The 16,768-nt window shown below is 39.3% G+C and overlaps 1 protein-coding gene across 7 annotated transcripts; it reads left to right on the top strand.

Moving 5' to 3' along the window:
* Nucleotides 1–775: 775 nt before the first annotated feature.
* Nucleotides 776–16,240, top strand: LOC123865080 (myrosinase 1-like). 7 transcript variants are annotated; one of them, XM_045905921.1, is made up of 11 exons: nt 776–844; nt 10,445–10,548; nt 11,748–11,895; nt 12,203–12,369; nt 12,528–12,788; nt 13,340–13,428; nt 13,813–13,960; nt 14,390–14,553; nt 15,044–15,196; nt 15,527–15,618; nt 16,039–16,240. In XM_045905921.1, exons 1-11 carry the CDS (start codon nt 816–818, stop codon nt 16,223–16,225), a joined length of 1,542 nt encoding a protein of 513 aa, XP_045761877.1. In that variant the 5' UTR covers nt 776–815; the 3' UTR covers nt 16,226–16,240. The 7 variants fall into 7 exon arrangements, with proteins under 7 accessions (XP_045761877.1, XP_045761883.1, XP_045761882.1 ...); XM_045905927.1 differs by lacking the exon at nt 10,445–10,548 and adding an exon at nt 1,305–1,408 and having other exon boundaries at nt 780–844; XM_045905926.1 differs by lacking the exons at nt 10,445–10,548; nt 11,748–11,895; nt 12,203–12,369 and adding exons at nt 1,305–1,408; nt 2,631–2,778; nt 3,527–3,693 and having other exon boundaries at nt 780–844.
* The last annotated feature ends 528 nt before the right edge of the window (nt 16,241–16,768 follow it).

Below are 16,768 nucleotides of genomic sequence, written 5' to 3'. Positions count from 1 at the left end.
ATAAAATAAAATATCTTGCAACGTTTCGTGTTGACTGATTGCAAGTTGCTTCGACGGCAAACAAAACGCCAATGAAGCCATGGCCGCGCTGAGCAATTTACGAAAACTTTGAGCGCGACCCCGCCAGGTGGCGCCACAAAACCGGATATGACATCAATAAAAGTACGAAAACTGGCATGAAATCGACGGAAACGGAAATGCTACTCTCAATATAAAGCTTCCAGTTACGGTCAAGTTATTTAATGAATAGTTATCTATTCAAACAACTTTAAAAAACTTGAATCCACGTGGACCAACGAAGACCGGGAATAAGTTCTAGTTATACTTTAATTCTTTAGTTCATTGATATCAAAGAAATAGCTAGGTATGTTGCTTGGATGAATGTGTTTAACAGGGCTCTCTCCGTCACTTACTCCATACAATCGTAGTTCCAATTTCATTTGAATATTAAGCAACCAAAGTCCATGAAATGCAGACATATTCTAGAAACTAATATCTGTGCCTGTGGTGTTTTAAATTTTTCTAAAATTATGTAGTTTTAAAATTACAGGACCTCAAAGGCTTGTATGTGAATTTTTAAGACCGCGTAAGTTTGAAACCGAATATTTTAACAGAAATCTGGAAAACCACAGACATAGACATTAGTTTCTAGAATATGTCTGCAAACATGGACTTTGGTTGCTTAATATTCAAATGAAATTGGAACTACGTTTGTATGGAGCGAGTGACGGAGAGAGCCCTCTTAATAATTATTCATTCAAGGTTTGTTGTAATCTTCTTACCCACTCTTTGACAATAGCAGTGTAGTAGACGGTATGTGGTTGCCAAAGACTCTTGTGTTCAGGTTAGTGAATTTTATTTTTATTTTAAAAAACCGGCAAAGAGCGAGTCAGACTCGAGCACTGAGGGTTCCGTGCTCAGGTATTTTTTCCAACATTTTGCTCGATAAATCAAAAACCATTATACATATAAATAAATAAAAATCTGTTTTAGAATGTACCTACAGGTAACCTTTCATATGATACCCCAATTGGTATAGCTATCTTACTTTAAAAATTAAAACACATTTTTATTATTTTTTTAATGATTTTTTAACCACAAATTCGGAGTTTTCAGATTTATTCCTGTACTTGTGCTAAAATACCTACCTACCTGCCGAATTTCATGATTCTAGGTCCACGGGAAGTACCCTATAGATTTCTTGACAGACAGACAGACAGAACAAAGTACATCATTCTACAGGCACATTATTTTTTTACTAGTTTTTTTAGTATCCACTAGTTTTAAATATTTTGTTTTTTCAGTGTTTTATTGGGTGTAGCATGTTGCAACCGGAATTTTCCGCCCGGCTTCAAGTTTGGAGCTGCGACGGCTGCCTACCAGGTGGAAGGAGCTTGGAATGTTAGTGGTAAGCATGTCCACTGTCCACTGCTGGACATAGATCTCTTCAAGGGGCTTCTATACTCCATGGTATTGTATCTTCACGACGACGTCGTTGTCATTGTCGTCGATGATGTTGGCTGTCCACCTTGTGGACTAGGCACTAAGCACTGGTACTAAGTTGCCATCCAATACCTTAAGGTGCTTGAAATCCCAGATAATCTCGATAGAACTCTGTAGTAATAAAAAATAACGAGCAAATAAGCAGGCGAGTCACCTGATGTTAAGTGATTACCGCCGCCCATGAACATTTGCAGCACCAGAGGAACGGCCGATGCGTTGCCGGCCTTTATGGAATTTAGCATATTTGAGATAGTTTGCGATTTGTTTATTTAATAAGTAGGTACCTATTTACTAACTAAAAAGTACCTAGGTACTATGTACTCTGATAATAATTGAGCATTTCTCCTGAAAATACTTTAATGGTTGGCTAGACAATTCATCTTATTTTACAAGATTAACTACCTATTTAAATACAAACACACTTATTATCAAATATATACTGATATATTGTGATAAGATTCTATTGTCTGGGTAACCACATTATAAATTTAAATTATGTATATATGCATAGTGCATACCTAGTAGGTACTTAGTAGGTATGATAAGCTCTTTGCTTCTTCATGTCTAATTATAAATATTAGACCTATATAAACATCTAAGTTAGTTACATTTATGGCGATTAAATGAAGAAAATAAAACTTGAATTTGGAAGAAATGAAAAACCTGTTTCTGAAGAAAAGTTCTACAGTAACCACTAACCACATTACCGTATTATTTAACATACATACAACATATTTATCATAAGTGATCATGGATGGGCATGGTGCCCAAGATAGGACAAGGATGGTCAGGCTTACCCGTCGGGCTAAGAAAATGCCAGCGCATTTATATGCGCAGCAGCCCGTAGGAACTATTTGATTTTCCGGGATAAAAAGAAGCCTATGTGTTAAGTCAGGATATTATCTATCTCCATTCTAAATTTCAGCCAAATCCGTTCTGTAGTTTTTGCGTGAAGGAGTAACACACATACACACACACACACACACACACACACACACACACACACACACACACACATACACACACACGCACATACACACAAACTTTCGCCTTTATAATATTAGTGTGATAATGTGATATGACTATTTAACTGTGTATATTACTAAGCTGTTTTGTTTTTTCCACAGACAAGTCCGAGAGCATCTGGGATGTGTTCACCCACGAGCACCCTGAAGCCATCATAGACCGCTCCACCGGAGACGTGGCCTGCGACAGCTACCACCAGTGGCAGAGGGACGTTGAAATCGCCTCTGAACTTGGACTCCACTTTTACAGGTACAAGTGTAAATTAAAAATGTATAACACCCCCAACAAGTGAAGGTTACAGTAATTAGAAAAGAGCTGATAACTTTTAAACGGCTGAACCAATTTTTTTGGATTTTAGCTAAGAACACTCTCGATCAAGCCAAAAAACTAAATTAAAATCGGTTCATTTCTTTAGGCGCTACGATGCTACAGATAGGTACACAGATACACACGTCAAACTTATAACACCCCTCTTTTTGGGTTGGGGGTTAAAAATTACGCTCGCCGCGTTGCTGCCGCGCGGTAACCGGTCGTTCGACGCGTTCTCGTAATTAGCGAGTGTGAGTTCTATTTCCTAGGCAATAAGATTTAAATTCCTTATAAGCTGCACAACATAATAAACCGCATTCGTAACACACTGCATTTAAATTAAATATCGTGCATAAGCGGTTATCGCGTCCCTATAGATTGTTTACAAGGATTCTTGAATGCCATTTTCGGTAAGTAGGTACTGAATTATCTGAGAATTATATCATCATTGGTAAATATGTGTGTTATTAACCGATAAGGTATAGGAATACTTGAATTTGCACTTGAGTTTGACTCGAAAACAAAGCACATGCCTATTGTTTACAAAGATCCATGAATGTAGTTTTTGGTACTGAATTAGCTAAGAATTATAATATTACAATGAATAAAATGTGTGTTAAGTCCTGTGAAATTTTGCAGTTAAAAACCGCGTGCAACTCTGATTTTCAATTTTTTTTTCTCATTCCAGATTTTCCATAGCCTGGACGAGGTTATTGCCGAATGGTTTCTCAAATTATGTCAGCGAAGATGGCAAGAAATATTACAGTGATCTCATTGACGGGCTCTTGGAGAAGGGAATCGAACCCGTGGTAGTTCTGTACCACTTTGATCTGCCGCAATCCTTGCAAAATTTAGGCAAGTGTATATTTGTACATTTCAGACAAAATTGCTACCTTAGCCCAAAAAAAAACTTTGCGCTTATTCTCGGTGTCATAATATCTTATTTTGAACCGACTTCCAAAAAAGGAGAAAAATTCTTAATTCGTCGGAATCTTTTTTTTTTTAATTTTTTATGTAACTATGTTCCCCGATTACTCTAAGCCCTGGACCAATTTGGAATTTTTTTTTTGTGTGAAAATCTATTTTCAGGTGGTTGGACAAATCCACTAATAACTGACTGGTTCGCGGAGTACGCACGGGTCGCGTTTTCCCTTTACGGCGACCGAGTCAAGACCTGGTTAACCATAAACGAACCCGTAATCTATTGCCAAATCGCCTATAGCACTGGTGTGCACGCTCCTGGGATTGCAAGCCCGGATTTTGGAAGCTTAATGTGCAGTAAGAATGCTGTTCTAGCACATGCCAAAGCGTGGAGGATTTACGATGAAGAATTCAGACAAAAATATCAAGGTGCAGTGTAATTATTATAATATAGGTACTTGAGGGTATTCATTGATAAAATAAATCAGTTGTTGGTCGACTCGTCTTGTTTTACTATATGGTGGCAGCGGTGGGATTATGGTATGATTAGTTTAGGCGTGTATTGGAATTTGGAGCTATGTGCTTATACATATCACGTGCATAAATGATAAGCAAAAGCATCGTGAGGAGACCTGCATACCTGGGAACTCTTCATAATGTTCTCAAAGGTGCTTGAAGTCTATTAATCCAAAGTTGGCCAGCGCCCTCATTTCAAAAGTAGGATCTTTAAAAGAAGAGTGAATAGACCTCTTAGGCTGCATCGTATTCATAACTAGATGATGCCCGCAGCTTTGCCCGCGTAGATTGATCATATCCCCTGCAGCATCAGGATTGAGGAGTTGGAATCCAAATTTTTTTATGAAACAATGTCGCAAAGTTCCCTTAACGATAAAAAAAAATACGCAAATCGGTTCAGAAATCTCGGAGATATCAGCGTACATAGGTAGAAAAACACAACTCCATTCTTCAAAGTTGGTTAAAAAAGTAGCCTATGTTACCCCTTGGTTAATCCTCTACTTGTTTGTGAAAGTCCCGTCAAAATAGGTTAAGCCATTGCAAAGATTAGCCCGTTCAAACAGACACGACACTTCAATTTTATTTATTAGAATAAAAATAAATATATAGATTATAGATTTACTACTAGGTCAAGAAACCATTTTACGAGTATTTATGAGTTAAAGGCATTTTCGTTTCAGGTAAAGTTTCTCTAGCCAATCTGTTAAATTGGAACGAACCAGACGACGAAAATGAGCAAGAATCAGCAGATCTCGTTCAGCAACTTTGGGTATGTAAATTCCACAGTTTTGAGAAAAAAGTTTTTTTAAATAGCCTACATCTGTTACTTTATTATAAACAACATAGAGGAAGGACTTTTTAGTCCAACTACGACAGCGCCTGTTAATAAACTATATTTCCGCTTACCTAGGTGGAATTTGATAAAAAAAAAAATTTAGGGGGGAGGTATAAAGAATACTGAAAACTTACAAGCTTTCCAGGATTTTAGATCGAGCGGTTTGAGATATATTGATGTGTCAGTCAGTTACTTTCTCCTTTTATACACATAATATGTGCTAGGTCAGCAATTTTGACCCAAGTTGGTGACTGGATGACTTTGGAGGTCCGAATTTGGACTTGTTCCCTCTGTGTTGTTGTGCCTGACCTGTTTGTACTGTGGTTACAATAATACAGGCTAACCCAGGAGAGACCTGTGTCAGGAGATAGTTCTCCTAAAATTGAAATTATCTGATGAAAAAATTCTGAATTTCAGAGTGGAGTATACACTCATCCCATATTCTCAAAGGACGGTGGATGGCCTCCTGAATTGGAGAAGAAGATAGCAGAAAAGAGCAGGCAGCAAGGATATGTGTGGTCGAAGTTACCCCCGTTCACTCAGGAAGAGAAGGAATTAGTTAGAGGTTAGATTGATACGAATTTTTGATGCGCTCCAGCATTTTAGCGAAGATAATATAGTCCTGTTGCCGTCGGCTACAGGACTATATTTCATTACATCTTTGCTGCTTCGAAGTATCCACATTGGCAAAAACTATTCACTCACAATAATAATTTAGACTCACAAAGAGAAAGAACTCGATTGAGATTTGGAATGAATACGAACTCGTAAAATAGATAAATGTTCTATAGGAACTGAGACCTTAGGGTCTAGGTAGCCATATAGCCATAGGTAGGTATAACAGGCGCCAAAGGCTTTAATTGTAATTTAAAATTGTATCATAGTTGATAGCGGTGTTTAGTAGTTCCAAAGAAAATACAATTTTAATAAGGACCCGAAATGCAGTAAACTGGGCGCGCTCCACAATGCACTGTTGGAGTCAACATCTTGTCTACAAACTTGCGGTTCCTCGTCTATAGTAAAGTTGTATGTATAAACTCCTTTCAGGAACATACGACTTCTTCGGTCTCAACTTCTACACGGCTCGCACTGCACGCAGGGCGAAGGCAGGCGAGGAAGTCGGACCCTGGCCGTTAACTGGTGCTCCGGACCTCGATGTCATACTGGCACTCCGTCCCGATTGGAAACCTGGGGCCACTCATTGGTTATTTGTATGTACCTTTTAAATAAAGAAATATAGCCTTTATTTAGGTTTGACGATAATTTCACCAACAAGTAACATTAGTCGGTAGATTGTGAATTCCCTTACCTGCTGTGTGACCGGCCTATTTGAAATTTAATTGGAGATCTCGTTACCATTAAAGGTGCGTACGCACTAGAACTGAAATGCAGCTGCACTGCACGAGACTGCACTACGCGGCACATCGCGTCAGAATATTACTTCTATCATTTTGTATGGAGCATATCGCACTAGAGCGGCGCCGCACAGCGATTCAGCGCCCGTTGCCGCGCGTCGCGGCTGGAGAGAATATGTTCAATTCGAGTGCGTTGGCACCTTAACGAGTTTTATACGCCATACAATAAGATGCCAAAGACATGTGGAAGATCATTGTTGATAATTCTAGCCACGGCCGTAGCCCAGAATCAATTGTATATGTGGGTGCCCTTAAAACAACCTTCTAACCTTATATTTCAGTCATACCCCCGAGGTCTGCGTCTCGAGCTTTCCTGGGTAAAGCAGGAGTACGGAGACATAGACATCTTTATTCTGGAGAATGGTCTCGCTGAATACGACACAGATCTGAACGATCAGGATCGCATCAACTTTTTTAGAGACCATTTAGAACAGGTAGGTACGTCTTTATAGAATCAAAAATCACAGTCTTCAAACAGATCTTTGGACAGTGTGTGTTGCCAGTGACGTCTATTAAAATAGACCTCTTATGAAAGCTCAGAGTTTCTCTACGTGATCTAATTAGAAATGAGGAGATCCGTAGAAAAGTCAGTTGCCAGAATCAGTTACACGGGTCCTTTTCTACGGATACGGAACTGACTCAGGCCGTTTTAAACTGTAAGTGAATGCTTTGTGAGTGATTCAGATAATTTTTAATTCATTGATGTTCGGTCAAAAATATTTCATGGAATGTATACCTATTAACATAACATTTCTGTTATTTTTGAAGAGATATCAGCTAGTGCCTTGTTTAGAATTGTTTGGCGAAATTGGGCCTAAACCATCCTAACTTTAACTGCCGAGTAGTAACTACAACCAGATTATAGTTTTGACTGCGGCAAAGCCAAAAAGGAAGGGTTAGGATTTTAACAGTCTATGTATGTATGTATGACGATCGCAGTCGAGTTTTAGTTTTCAACTTTATCTTGTTTCAGATACTGTTGTCAATTAAGGAGGATGGAGTGAAAGTTATAGGATACACAGCGTGGTCTATGATGGACAATTACGAATGGAGCGACGGATATCGGTAAATGGCACTATCACACTAATATTACAAAGGCGAAAGTTTGTGTGTATGTGTGTCTTTGTTACTCTTTAACGTAAAAACAACTAAAACGATTTGGCTCAAATTTGGAATGAAGATAGATGGACTGGATTAATAGATAAGCTACTTTTTATCCCGGAAAATCAATGAGTTTCCACGGGATTTTTGCAAACCTATCCACGCGAACGAAGTCGCGGGCATCAGCTAGGAACCTTATAAAAATTAATTCCGTTCGTTACCCATGCTTTCGCACATCGTTCATCAACAAAAAGTTTCTACAGTTTTATAACATTTTCAGCGGGGTCTTCTCCGTTTGACTAAAGGTGCCCACGCGCGGCAGTGACGTACGCGCGTCGCGGCCGGAGAGAATATCGTACGGGGCACTGCCGCGACGCGCAGTTCAGCTGCAGTTCAGTTCGAGTGCGTGGGCACCTTTAGGCCAAGATCTAAATTCTTCTCATTCCGAGAAAATACTTTCTCATTCTCAGTAGTGAGCTGTGAGATGATTTGTTGGTTGATTGGTTTAGTTTGATTGATGATGGGTTGCTAAGCTTTTTTTTTTTGTTTTTTCCGTTAGATCTAAATTCGGTCTGTACGAGGTGGACTTCAAGGACCCGCAGCGCACGCGGCGGCCCCGCGCCTCCGCGCAGTACTACGCGCGCGTCATCCAACAACACTCGCTTGATGTACACGACACCAATAAACTTACTGATGAACTGTATTACATCTTTGTACTTATTTTACCTTATTCTTACAAAGCCTAAAAAACCGGCCAATTGCGAGTCAGACTCGCGCACTTAGGGTTCCGTACCCACTCCAATTTCGTGTTTTTTCCAATATTTTGCACGATAAATCAAAAACTATTATGCTTAAAAATAAATAAAAATCTGTTTTAGAATGAACAGATAAAGCCCTTTCATATGATATCCCACTTGGTATAGTTATCTTACTTTGAAAATTGAAACATATTTTTTTATTTTTTTAAATGATGTGACCATAAATTCGCGGTTTTCAGATTTATTCCTATACTTGTGCTATACGACCTACTTACCTGCCAAATTTCATGGTTCTAGGTCAACGGGAAGTAGCCTATAGATTTTCTTGACAGACACGACAGACAGACAGACAACAAAGTGATCCTATAAGGGTTCCGTTTTTCCTTTTGAGGTACGGAACGCTAAAAAGAGTGTAATGTTTTCAGGGTTTGTACATGAGAGTCTCTTTATTCAACCATAACTCCTAAATACCTGAACATTTGGAGTATTGAAATATAAATCAGAATCCATATATCTAAGTCACTGACTATAAATTTTGGCCCACCAACTCACGGTCCGTCCCTTATTGATTTTTGTTAAATTCAGGTACTAGTTAGCCCTTGACTGCAATCTCACCTGGTGGTAAGTGATAATGCAGTCTAAGATAAAAGCGGGCTAGCCTGGAAGCGGTATGGCAGTTTTCATAAAACCCGTACCCCTATGGTTTCTGCACGGCCTCGTACAGGAACGCTAAATCGCTTGGTGACACGGCTTTGCCGGTAGGGTGGTAACTAGCCACGGTCGAAGCCTTGCACCAGATCAGACCAGAAATTATAAAATTCCAAACCCGTGTTGGAGATCGAACCGCAGCACTTGCCGCTGTGCCAGGAAGGCCGTCAAAGATAGTGAAGATAGTGTATTAAATTGTTACATTTATTTGTAGATAGTATTTATCATGCAGTCGTCATACCGACTTTTCGACAGTAGTGTGGTAGTGGTGCAGTGGACTGCAATAGACGGTAGGTATGTGGTTGGCTAAGACACTCGTATTCAGGTTAGTGAATTTTTATTTTATATTTTTCATCAAAATAATAAAATCTGATATAACGAAAATTTTACCGATGGTTCGTTATTTACCTATGCGTTCAGGCATCATTCGTCAGATTGAGTTGAAACTTTGTAGCGTTGTTGTTGACGCTTCCGTACAGGTTATTGTCATAGTAACATCATCGTACTATAGCTGGCGCGCGAGTCGCATTTTAACACATAACGGGCATTAGTTATTAGAACAATAAAAATCGACACCATTGATTTTTTTTTAATTGTAATGGCGGCCAGTTTTTTGTTGTTATAGCGGCAACCGGCAATAAAAATACTTACACATTCTGTGAAAATTTCAACTTTCTACCTATTACCACGGTAATATTATGTATATAATATTACCGTGCTATTACGGTTCATGAGATACAGCCCGCTGACTTACAGACGGACGGATGGACAGCGCAGACTTTGTAATAGGATCTCGTTAGCACCCTTTGTGTACGGAGTCCTACAAAGCTAGACTTTTGCAAATAATGGAACCTAATTAGGTATGGCTTGGATATAAATTTATTATTATTTATTTTTATTATTATTATTTTCTCGGTTTCCTGCTTGCTCAAGGTCGTGCCCCCTTTTCATTAATCGTATAGTACTGATAAGGGTTATCTTGGTACATATACAGGGTGTAATTAGAACGCTAACGAAAACTTAACACTATTATACTACAGAAACACAATCCAATACCAATAACCATTTGCCTTATAATTGTTTTTTGGTGATTTTTACCCGCAATGTAAAGCGTGCAAAACTAGGAGTCAATGCCTACGCCTACGACATGGCACCTATCCGCGCAACGTTCGTTGACCTCTAGCGTTAGTCAGGTGTTTGTTTTGCAATACTTTGCGAACTTTTAAAAAATACAGAATTTTCATTATTTTATTGTAATCATCAGTACTATCAATTATCACCGTTTTTGCCAGCGTTCTGATAGCAACCTATACATATGGTTAAATTTTAAAGTAAAATATTTTCTTTTTCAGTGCTTTAGTGGTTGTAGCATGCTGCAACAGGAATTTCCCACCTGGCTTCAAGTTTGGGGCCGCAACAGCTGCCTACCAAGTCGAAGGAGCTTGGAATGTTAGTGGTAAGAAAGTTCACTGTCCCCAGCTGGATATGTGCACGGTCTGCTCGGAACTACACCTAAGGATTTCTTGTTTCACTATGGAACCCTAAAAACAACGCTTTCACCTGAAAATGTTATTTGGTTAGTGATCTAATAATTTTATCAGTTACTAATTTTATCTTGTTTGTAGAGATCTTTTGCATAAAACGTAGATACACCTGGCAATTTCTTATCTTACCTTAGATAACTAACTGTATTTTTGCTATACACTGACAGAATATTGATAACATTTGATTGTCTAGTATATATCTGTTGTCTAGTAGATACTAGACATTCAAATGTTATCAATATTAAGTAACCACATAGGTATTGTTCGCGACAGGTCGAGGTGGCAATCGGGGTATGAGGTAGGTCGAGCAGGGGAGAACGCCCGGCACGCTGTCTAAGTTTTAGTGTTGCTCGAATCCGTATCGACGGCGTTTACCGATTTCGTCGTTGCTTGTAGTTTTCTGTACCTATTGAACAAACAGACGGACAGACAACGAAGTGATCCTATAAGGGTTCCGTTTTCCCTTTTGAGGTACGAAACCCTAAAAATATGACATCATTTGCCTGTTCGTCACGTTTAAAAATAAAAGAACCCTAATAACTAATAATCCATTCTCAAACACGTGAACTAGGCTGAAAAGTAGGTATTAGAATATTGTGTCATTGAACGGAAAAATAATTGTTATAAATGCACTGGATTGGGCTTTGATTTACACTGGCATATCGAAAAGAAGTAGGTATGAACCTACTATGTATCCAGAATAAAATGTGATTCGATTCGATATCGATTACCTACCCGGTATGTGATGACACTTCGCTAAGAAATTGCCATCTCGACCTGTTGCGTACAATACTTACTAGGTGCACGTGCATGGCACGTCTATGCAATGATGATACAAGGGTAAATTAAACATTTATAACACCCCTGACAAGTGAAGCTTACAGTAACTAGAAAAGAGCTGATAACATTCAAACGGCTGAACCGATTTTCTTCAATTATAGCTAAGAACACTCTTGATCAAGCCACCTTTCAAACAAAAAAACTAAATTGCTATTGGTTCATTAGTTTAGGAGCTACAATGCCACAGACAGATACACAGATACACACAGACACGTCAAACTTATAATACCCTTCTTTTTGGGTTGAGGGTTAAAAATAAGCTTCTCCGCAGATAAATCCGAGAGCATCTGGGATGTGTTCACCCACGAGCACCCCGAGGCCATCATAGACCGCTCCACCGGAGACGTGGCCTGCGACAGCTACCACCAGTGGCAGAGGGACGTTGAAATCGCCTCTGAACTTGGGTTGCACTTTTACAGGTGGGTGGTACCTTCACTAAAAAGATGTTGGAAAGGATTTTGGATTTTGGATGTTGGGAAATTCCGATGCAATCTTTAAAAAAGCTACATGGTTTGTTGAGGCTTTGGCTGTAGCTAGTTACAATTCTAGTAAATCTACTTGATAAAGGTATTTCGATACGCAGTATCCCCAATAATCCATGCTATTTCATTTCATTGTGACGCGACACTGTGACTTACATTAGCCGCCAATAAAGAACCCTAGTCCCTACTGTACCTACAGGCGTTAATACTGCTATTGAATTAATTGATCGTTTTCCCATTTCAGATTTTCCATAGCCTGGGCGAGGTTATTGCCGAATGGTTTCTCAAATTATGTCAGCGAAGATGGCAAGAAATATTACAGTGATCTCATTGACGGGCTCTTGGAGAAGGGAATCGAACCCGTGGTCACTCTGTACCATTGGGATCTGCCGCAATCCTTGCAAAATCTAGGCAAGTGGATTTATATTTTTCAGATAAAAACTGGCCAATTGCGTGTCGGGCCTTGCTCTTTAAGAGTTCCGTACATAATTATAAACATGGTTATAAACAAATATGGGCGACGAAGGATGAATAATTTAAAGAAACAATATACGAGTACATATTTTCAGGGGGTTGGACAAATCCACTGATAGCTGACTGGTTCGGGGAGTACGCACGGGTCGCGTTTTCCCTTTACGGCAACCGAGTCAAGACCTGGTTAACCATAAATGAACCCATAATCTATTGCCAAGTGAGCTATGGCTCTGGTATGCACGCTCCTGGGATTGCAAGCCCGGCCTTTGGAGGCTTGATGTGCAGTAAGAATGCTGTTCTCGCACATGCAAAAGCGTGGAGGATCTATGATGAAGAGTTCAGACAAAAATATCAAGGTACGATAGTAATGTTACGGCGTTATGCGCGTTTTGAGCAATTTATTAATATCACTTACTTTAACGTTAACGGGACAGCTACATACGTCTGATAATTCACCATAATGTTGTCAGAGGTGTGTGAAGTCTGTCAAACCGAGGTTGGCCAGCGTGGTGGATTACAATCAATCCCACAGGATATACAGTACTTAATTTTAGTGGATCGGCGATCAAAATCAAAATTCAAAATATTTTTACTCAAACTTTTACAAGTACTTTTGAAACGTCAAGTGCATCTACCACTGGTTTGGATTGCCTTTAGATAAATAGATTTAGATGGTAACCTACTATAACAGATTCTAACTTATCAGATACATGCAAAACGATTTGCTTTCTTGTTTCTAATACGCACTGCTAGCTAGAATATGGAATGTCCTTCCAGATTCTGTTTTCCTGGTCACTTACAATATTGGTACCTTTAAAGAAGAGTAAATAGGCGTCTTTAACTGGCGTGAATCGTCTTAGGCTACATTATTATCATTAATTATTATTAGGTTAAATTTTTGTTTCAGGTAAAGTTTCTCTGACCAATCAATTAATGTGGTTCGAACCAGATGACGAAAATGAGCAGGAATCGGCAGATCTCGCTCAACAACTTTGGGTATGTAATTCCACACATTACAAAAACAGTCCTCAAATTACCTAGATCTTTAACCCTGTGTAAACAACATGGAGGAAGGACTTATAGCCCAGTAGTGACAGCGCTTGTAAATAAACTAGATGATTACCCTGGCTTCATGGCGTGGGATTTCTTGAAAGAAATCTCATGTACTCTCATGTATCTATAAACGTTAAAGAGAAAAGAGAAAACTGAAAACAAAGGTGCAAAATAACTTGTTTTAAGAGCTAGTTAGTGGTTTGAGCTATAACTGCGTTACAGATCTTGTTGTAATATTTTCCAGTTAGAAGGCTAAATCCAAAGAAAAGACTTGTGCCAAAACTCAGGAGTTATTTCTTCCTTTGATGGAAAAAATCTGAATTTCAGGGTGGAGTATACACTCATCCCGTATTTTCAAAGGATGGTGGATGGCCTCCTGAATTGGAGAAGAAGATAGCAGAAAAGAGCAGGCAGCTGGGATATACGGGGTCGAAGTTACCCCCGTTCACTCAGGAAGAGAAGGAACTAGTTAGAGGTTTGATACGATTTTTTTAATTTTCTACAGTACTTTAGCTATTTAGTATGCTATAGCAGAGACTTTTCTCTGCTAGTAAGGTTTCCGTAACTCAAAAAAAAAAATGGAACCCTAATAGGATCACTTTGTTTGTTGAAAAAATTGGCACAACGGGTGGTCGAAGTGCACCAAGCACCTAGGTGGTGAGGGTGAAAATGTTAACAGTGGCGTGCCGTGCCGTTGTAGAAAAAGTAGGTCATGAATGAGGTCCACCACTTTTCAGAGCACTCCTCATTCTAAAGGCGATAAATCTATCCTCTTCGAAGTTAGAACTTCGGGTCGTAGTTATACTCCCATGCACATAATGTAATGGCCGCCTGCGTATTCAAGGTCTTTTGATTTGTGTCGAGTCCTTTAATAAAGTAATATATTCATTCAGTTGTATTTCAGGAACGTACGACTTCTTCGGTTTCAACTTCTACACGGCTCGCACTGTACGAAGAGCGAAGGCAGGCGAGGAAGTTGGACCCTGGCCTTTTACTGGTTGTCCAGACCTCGACTTCATACTGTCAGTCCGTCCCGATTGGAAGCCTGGGGCCACTCGCTGGTTTTTTGTACGTATTACGATTTTCTTATGCTGTAAGTCTGTTCAAAGTTTCAAACCTGCACGACCGAAGCGACTACGAAGCAGTCACGCCAGCCGCGTGGAAATCTCCCAGGATATTTAATGGCATCATGTACCTACGCGACTACAATACGTAGTGCGCACGCAGGGTATAGATTTGCTTCGTGGGCGCATGGCTGTAGATTAAGGCTGTAAGTGCTCTAATCTTAGGTTACGTGATGCTGTTTAATACAGGCACAGGTATACATATCTACTTATTTTGAGCAATGTGATAGTTCTTTCCTTTTCATATAATAGACACCTAATTGAGAATTCAGACTTATTTTAATTTCAGCCTTAGTGATGACTTTGGGTGTTTTGAGGTTGACTAGAGTCTAGTCTAGACGTTCAACACATAAAATAAATAATGAAATAGTGAGAATGACACTACTGCTTCCTTAACTTTTCGAGGGTGCCCTTATAATGATCTTCCATTTCAGTCGTACCCCAGAGCCTTGCGACTCCAACTGTCTAAGGTGAAGCAGCAGTACGGTGACATAGACATCTTCATTCTGGAGAACGGTGTCGCTGGATACGACACAGATCTGGACGACCAGGATCGCATCAACTTTTACAGAGATCATTTAGAACAGGTAGGTCTTTATAGAAACAAAAGATCAAAGCTCTCAAGTCTTTGGACATTAATGATGACACAATAATACGGCTCTGAGACGTGTTTAGGGCCCGTAATATCACTAGAGGTCATGTCTGAAAACCAGCGCTGCATTTGACTGGCTGCCGTATCAAGCTGAGGCAGCACCCCGACAAATCAATATAGATCATCATCAACATGAGAGATGATGTCTACGGCTCTTCTCTTGTAAAAAAAAATCAGTACGATAAAGCTGTTAAAAGTATGTAGTACCTAGCTAGATTTTAGTTTGATGTGCTCTAACTAAAATATACTAAATAAAATATTTCAGGTACTATTGTCAATCAACGAGGATGGAGTGAAAATAGTAGGATATACAGCGTGGACCATGATCGACAATTACGAGTGGAGCGACGGATATCGGTAAATTATTATAAAACATAAGTATTATGGCAGGTACCACTTTATTAATCACTTTATATATTTTTTTTAATATTAGGACGGATCAAGTGTCTCAGAGTTATTTTAATGGAGGGGATACTATCTTCAACACTTTCACTAAAAATCATTACAATTATAACCACAACTTGTCTGGATTCACTTTTGACAACTTTAAGAGGTCCGCATGGTCTCGAGCGAGAATGCCGCGCGGTTACCAGTATTTATACCAAAACATGCTTGTACAATCGTCTTTTGCTACCGTCTGAATTATCTTTGCAAAATCTGTTTTGGTCTGTTTAGTTTGTGATATTCAAACAGTTTAAAAGTGGTTAATTATTGAAATCTTGATTTTCTTGACGCCTTCGCGCCGGCATATTATACTAAATTTGTTTTTTCCGTTAGATCTAAATTCGGTCTGTACGAGGTGGATTTCAGCGACCCGCAGCGCACGCGGCGGCCCCGCGCCTCCGCGCAGTACTACGCGCGCGTCATCCAACAACACTCGCTTGATGTACTCGACACCAATAAACTTACTGATGAACTGTATTGGACCTTTGTTCTTATTTCTCCTATTTTTAAGATCCCGTAATCGAAGGGTGTCAGCGGGACCCTCGCTCGCTAAGCCTCGCTGTCCGTCTTTCCGTCCATCCGTCCGTCTGTCAGCGGGCTGTATCTCATGAACATTATTAGATAGAGAGTAAAATTAAAATATCAAAGGGGTTTGGGTAACCTTGAACGGGAAGCTGGAATAAATCTCTGTTTAGAGATAAGCATTTCCAACGCACTTAACATAATTTATTATAACTTTTGTAACTACAATTCTGGGACATGAAAAATAAAAATAAATAAATAAAAATAAGTTTGTATCGTGGCGCTACCAAAATCGATGGTTTGTATGGAGCAGTGGCGTCATTTTTGTTTTGGGAGCCACTGGTGTTATTAGCACAGGTATTAGTGTTATTTTATAAGTAGTTCTAGTACTTAAAATATGTAATGCTTATAAATAACTTTGTTCTAAGTGATATTATCGGAGCTGAGACATTTGAATTTACCAATTTCAACTGCACTTTCTAATTGAATAATATCCTTATATACGTAGCTATATGACAATGAGAAGAATGTATAAAGCTCA

Source organism: Maniola jurtina, chromosome 5 (genome assembly GCF_905333055.1).
Source record: "Maniola jurtina chromosome 5, ilManJurt1.1, whole genome shotgun sequence".
NCBI classification, from domain to species: Eukaryota; Metazoa; Arthropoda; class Insecta; order Lepidoptera; family Nymphalidae; genus Maniola; species Maniola jurtina.
The sequence above is the reverse complement of the archived record's forward strand: the minus strand, read 5'-3'. Positions and strand labels throughout refer to the sequence as shown.

What these genes read in the sequence shown, in the direction of transcription:
- LOC123865080 (XM_045905921.1), top strand. Translation starts at nt 816, where the DNA reads ATGTGGTTGCCAAAGACTCTTGTGTTCAG. An exon ending in AGGAGCTTGGAATGTTAGTG is followed by an intron (nt 10,549 to 11,747) that starts GTAAGAAAGTTC and finishes GCTTCTCCGCAG; the next exon opens with ATAAATCCGAGAGCATCTGG. An exon ending in ACAGAGATCATTTAGAACAG is followed by an intron (nt 15,197 to 15,526) that starts GTAGGTCTTTAT and finishes AAAATATTTCAG; the next exon opens with GTACTATTGTCAATCAACGA.